General features: G+C 58.6%; 1 protein-coding gene across 3 annotated transcripts in view; it reads right to left on the reverse strand.

The window, feature by feature from the left end:
• The window catches only part of Mcrip1 (MAPK regulated corepressor interacting protein 1), a 6,875-nt gene extending 2,950 nt beyond the window's left edge, over nucleotides 1-3,925 (reverse strand). The window contains exon 1 of one of the 3 annotated variants that reach the window (XM_010618633.2): nucleotides 2,101-2,181. In XM_010618633.2, coding sequence (XP_010616935.1) covers nucleotides 2,101-2,142 — 42 coding nt within the window. In that variant the 5' untranslated portion in view covers nucleotides 2,143-2,181. Of the gene's footprint in view, nucleotides 1-2,100; nucleotides 2,182-3,545 lie in introns of those variants that run through there. The other 2 variants (XM_010618634.3, XM_010618635.3) reach the window with 2 other exon arrangements.
• Between the last annotated feature and the right edge of the window lie 234 nt (nucleotides 3,926-4,159).

A 4,159-nucleotide genomic window follows, 5' to 3' on the forward strand; every position in this document is an offset into this window, starting at 1 on the left:
AAAAAAAAAAAAAAAGGAAGGAAAGAAGGGATAATGGAAAAAGTGGAAACAGCTTTTGTACATTGGGAAGGGAAGGGGTATAGAGGGTATAAAATAAAATAAAATTTATTTAAAAAAAAAGAAAAGGAGTGTCCACAGGGGGGTGAGGTACATCCACTGCCTCACTCTGTGATCAAACTGTGTGGCTCTGCTGCCCTACAGGGGTTCCCCCCTGGTGGGGGTGGTGCCAAACCTCATCAGCAGACTCTAAGCAATTCCAGGCAGGCAGGCAGCAGACATGGGAGCGCCAGCAGATGGGGACAGGACATCAGCTGGCCAGACATGCGCGTGCCCAGAGCAGTAAGTCACCAGCTGGGCCCCATCCGTGTCCTGCTTCCTGGCCCTGAAGGCTGGGGATGGGCAGAGTTGGCACTCCAGAGGGGCTCAAACTAGGCCGGGGGAGGGGAGCCCTGAGGGAGGCGCCACATGACCCAGTAACCAGGATCCCAGGGCATCGCTAGTTTACAGCCTCAGTCTCAGCTCAGGGGACCGTCACAGCCCCGGGGGCGGGCTCTGATCTTAGGGTCAAGCTCTCTCCTAGGCTGGCTGAGGATACACAGCCCCAGAGTGAGGAAGCTGGCCACACAGGACTTGGGCCTGGCCTTGCTCCAGAGGGGGTCAGTCAAGGGTGCCCCAAATGGGGCTTTCAGCACAAGTGCCCCAGGCCTAGAAGGACCACACAGCTGCGGCTCTCCCAGAGCCACAGGCTCTCCTCCTGGCCACAGGGATATCATATCCTAGGTTTCAACACAGCACAGGTGAACACAAGCCTACAGCCAAGGACAAGAAAGACAAAATGACACAAAGCCACCTCCCATGCAGGCACCAGATTCAGTTGCTCCCAGCCCGGGGAGGTGCACAGCTACAGCATCCAAAGACTGGTGCTTTCTGAGACTGCATGGTCTCTCTGCCCAGCCCTACCAGGGGCTAACAGCCCAAGAACACCACGGCACAGAGACAGCCCTTAGGCCTGCCAACGACGGTGGGACAAGGTGAATCTCCGCAGCCCAGGACCGAGATCTCCCCAAGGTCAGTGCTCGTGCTGAGGGACTGCCAGCACTTGCTTCAGTCCTAGGGCCCAGAGCACCTTTTGTTCCCTACAGTCCGCCCTTTTCTGCTGGGACCCACTGCTCCTCGCACGGCTTCTGCCTTCCAGCCTGCCTCCTCTGGCGCCCCTCCTGCAGCCCCAGATGCAGCCTGGAGGCTGCCTAGCTTTGACACAGGCCATGCCCTTCGCCTGGGTCCCGTTCTGGCACCACTCCAGCTGGCAGCAGTTTGTGTCTGGCTAAGCAGAGCGAAATCTGAGTGTGTTTACTGGCCAGGACTGAGGAAGCAGGCATGCCCCTAGAGGCTGCATGGAGGGGCCCAGGACCACCGCTGGCAAAGTGAGCCAGGGGAGGACCTGGGCCTGCAGAAGTGCCAGGGATGCTACCAACCCCCAAGCCACAGGGGGCATCGGAGGCTGCGGCCTATTGCTCAGCAGTCAGGGGACGGGGCAGGGTGAGGAGTGGGCTCCATTTAGGTGGAACCGTCGGGGAGAGGACCCCAATGGAGAGGTCTTGAGAACCCACACAGCACACTGCTCTGCAGCCTCACCAGCAGGACAGCAGGAGCGGGAGTGTGAGGGGAGCCTCCTCCAGCTCCACACCCGACACCTTGAGCCCTTGTGTCCTCACGGTCATTTTCTCTGCAGGCACCACACTTTACCCATCATACCACATCCTTCTACTCTAAGATGCTTTTTACCCCCAAACCTTGAAATTGGCCCACACCTGTCAGTCACCATCATGTCAAAGTCTGGCAATGTTTTCTCTTTCTTGGTGGACCACAAAGTAAGGTGCAACTCCCAATAAAAGCGTTTCAGACTGGATGACCCTGGTCTCCTAGTCCAGGGACCCCCTTCCCAAAGCCCCTCCACCACACCCTTCTGTCCATCCACTGCCCCCCACCACTGATGTCCCCTGGGAAGGGGACACCTTGAGGGCACCAGTCTCCCCAGCTTGCGAGTGAGTACACAGACACCAGCACTGTGTCCCCAACACCTCTCCCCATGTCACTCACCAGTGGGCCACTGGCCAACCCCTCTGCTGCCATCAAGCCCATGGTCCAGGTGTTTCAGATTTTCTCAGGTGTCACCTGCTGCTGTACTCCCCAACCCCAGATGTAATCTCTGTCACAGAACCACCTTCCACCTGGCACCCCAGGGGACTTGACTGTTGTAACCGCATAGCCACAGAAGCAGAATAAACCAGGTCATCCACCCCTCTCTGGCTCAGCATCCTCATCTGAGGCAAAGCAGCCGATGGTGTGCTTGCCAGGCCCTCTTGCTCCAACATGGATAGAAGCATGGCCACATGAAGCCCCCACCTCAAATAAAGCCTCCCTGGTTCCTCTTCCTGGCAGGGTGATCCTACATATGGCTCTGGGACACCTCTGATTACTAAGCAAGACACAGAAGAGTTCTGGGCAAACTGGAATGTTGGACCAACATAGGGGAGTAGAGACTGAGACTGAAGAGACCACATTCACAACAGATACCTGTCGAGGGCTGACCACAGGGCACCCCGTGCTGGGTGCTTTACACAACTGCTCAGGTGCCAGAGTTAGCCAGCAAGAAAGCTCCTGACAACCCCTGCTTCATAAGGTAAAGCCACCAAGCAGAGGTGGACTCTAAGTGACCCTAGTCCTGTCCCGCCAGGGCCTCTAGAGCGATAGCAGATGGGCGAGACCCAAACGCTTAGACTGACCTGAGCCTCCCTCAGCTCTATCTTCCGCAGCTTCAGGACCTTACCACATGCTAGGCATGCATTCCACCACTAAGCTATGTCCCTAGCCCCTGCCTTAACTCCTGCCTGCACCCCAAGCCTGGCTCCTGCATGTCCCAAGTTACCCCCTCAGCAGGAACATCCACATGGCTCTGCTCAGAGACTGGCCCTCCACTCCAGACAAGACAAGGGTCTCCTCGAGTGCGTCGGTGTAAAAATCCCTCCTCTGTGGGACCCAAGGGCTTCAGAGACTTCCTGGGGGGAGGCCAGGCACGGGGGGGACAACAGCATGGGTGCAGAACCCATTTCAAATTCTTCTCACGACTCGGAGGGTCTTCCTGGACACCATCCACCCCAGGGACACTGCATACACAGGTGACACTGTTAACTCTAAGTGGTCTGATCACATGACGGCTGGCCATTCTGTTCCTTTTGAGTTCCTGGTACTGAAACTTCCCTGGGTCTCACTTCCATGTTGTGTCCTTTTCAGCCAATGAAACTACTAGAAAGTGACCTACCAGCCAAGCAGGTGCTAGAGGGACACTTGTGACAGATGCCACATGGACCAGGTGCTCCCCGAAAGCCCTCTGTGCCCTGCCCATCACTTGCTGCCCTCTTCATCACTCCACACCTGGAGGTCCTGGCCACGCTGACTCCTCCAGGTAGGGCTCCAGCTTCCCTCCTGCCCCACCTCTCACCCCCTAAATGCCCTCAGCAACCTCTGCCCGGAGGTCCACTCACCAGCCCTCACCTGCATCTCAGGGGCCTTGGCTTGAACTTGCCCTCTGCCCAAAGTTCACCCCAGTCAGCCTTGGGAGCAGCGGAAAGACCACCATTTCTGGGAAGTCTATCCTGGGGAGTACGGGCGCGTTCAGGCCCCTATCGCCACTGCCGTGACCTGTGTGGAAGTCCCTGCGGTCCTGTCCGGTTACTCTGCCCAGCGGGCCTGGACGGTGCCGCGACCCCGAAGAGCAGGGCAGAGCGAAGGGGAACGAAGCTCAGGAGAGCCAGCGCGGTCCAAGAATCCTCGCAACATCCCCAGGCCGCGGGGACAGAGGACATCGGTCCACCTCGGTACCCGGGCGGAAGGGCCCTGTCCACCGCGGCCACCCTCCCGGGCTCAACCTGTGTGGGTCCCTGCGGTCCTGTCCGGTTCCTCTGCCCAGCGGGCCTGGACGGTGCCGCGACCCCGAAGAGCAGGGCAGAGCGAAGGGGAACGAAGCTCAGGAGAGCCAGCGCGGTCCAAGAATCCTCGCAACATCCCCAGGCCGCGGGGACAGAGGACATCGGTCCACCTCGGTACCCGGGCGGAAGGGCCCTGTCCACCGCGGCCACCCTCCCGGGCTCAACCTGCC

Source organism: Fukomys damarensis, unplaced genomic scaffold, assembly GCF_012274545.1.
Source record: "Fukomys damarensis isolate Sample0158 unplaced genomic scaffold, DMR_v1.0_HiC HiC_scaffold_23, whole genome shotgun sequence".
Classification (NCBI taxonomy): Eukaryota; Metazoa; Chordata; class Mammalia; order Rodentia; family Bathyergidae; genus Fukomys; species Fukomys damarensis.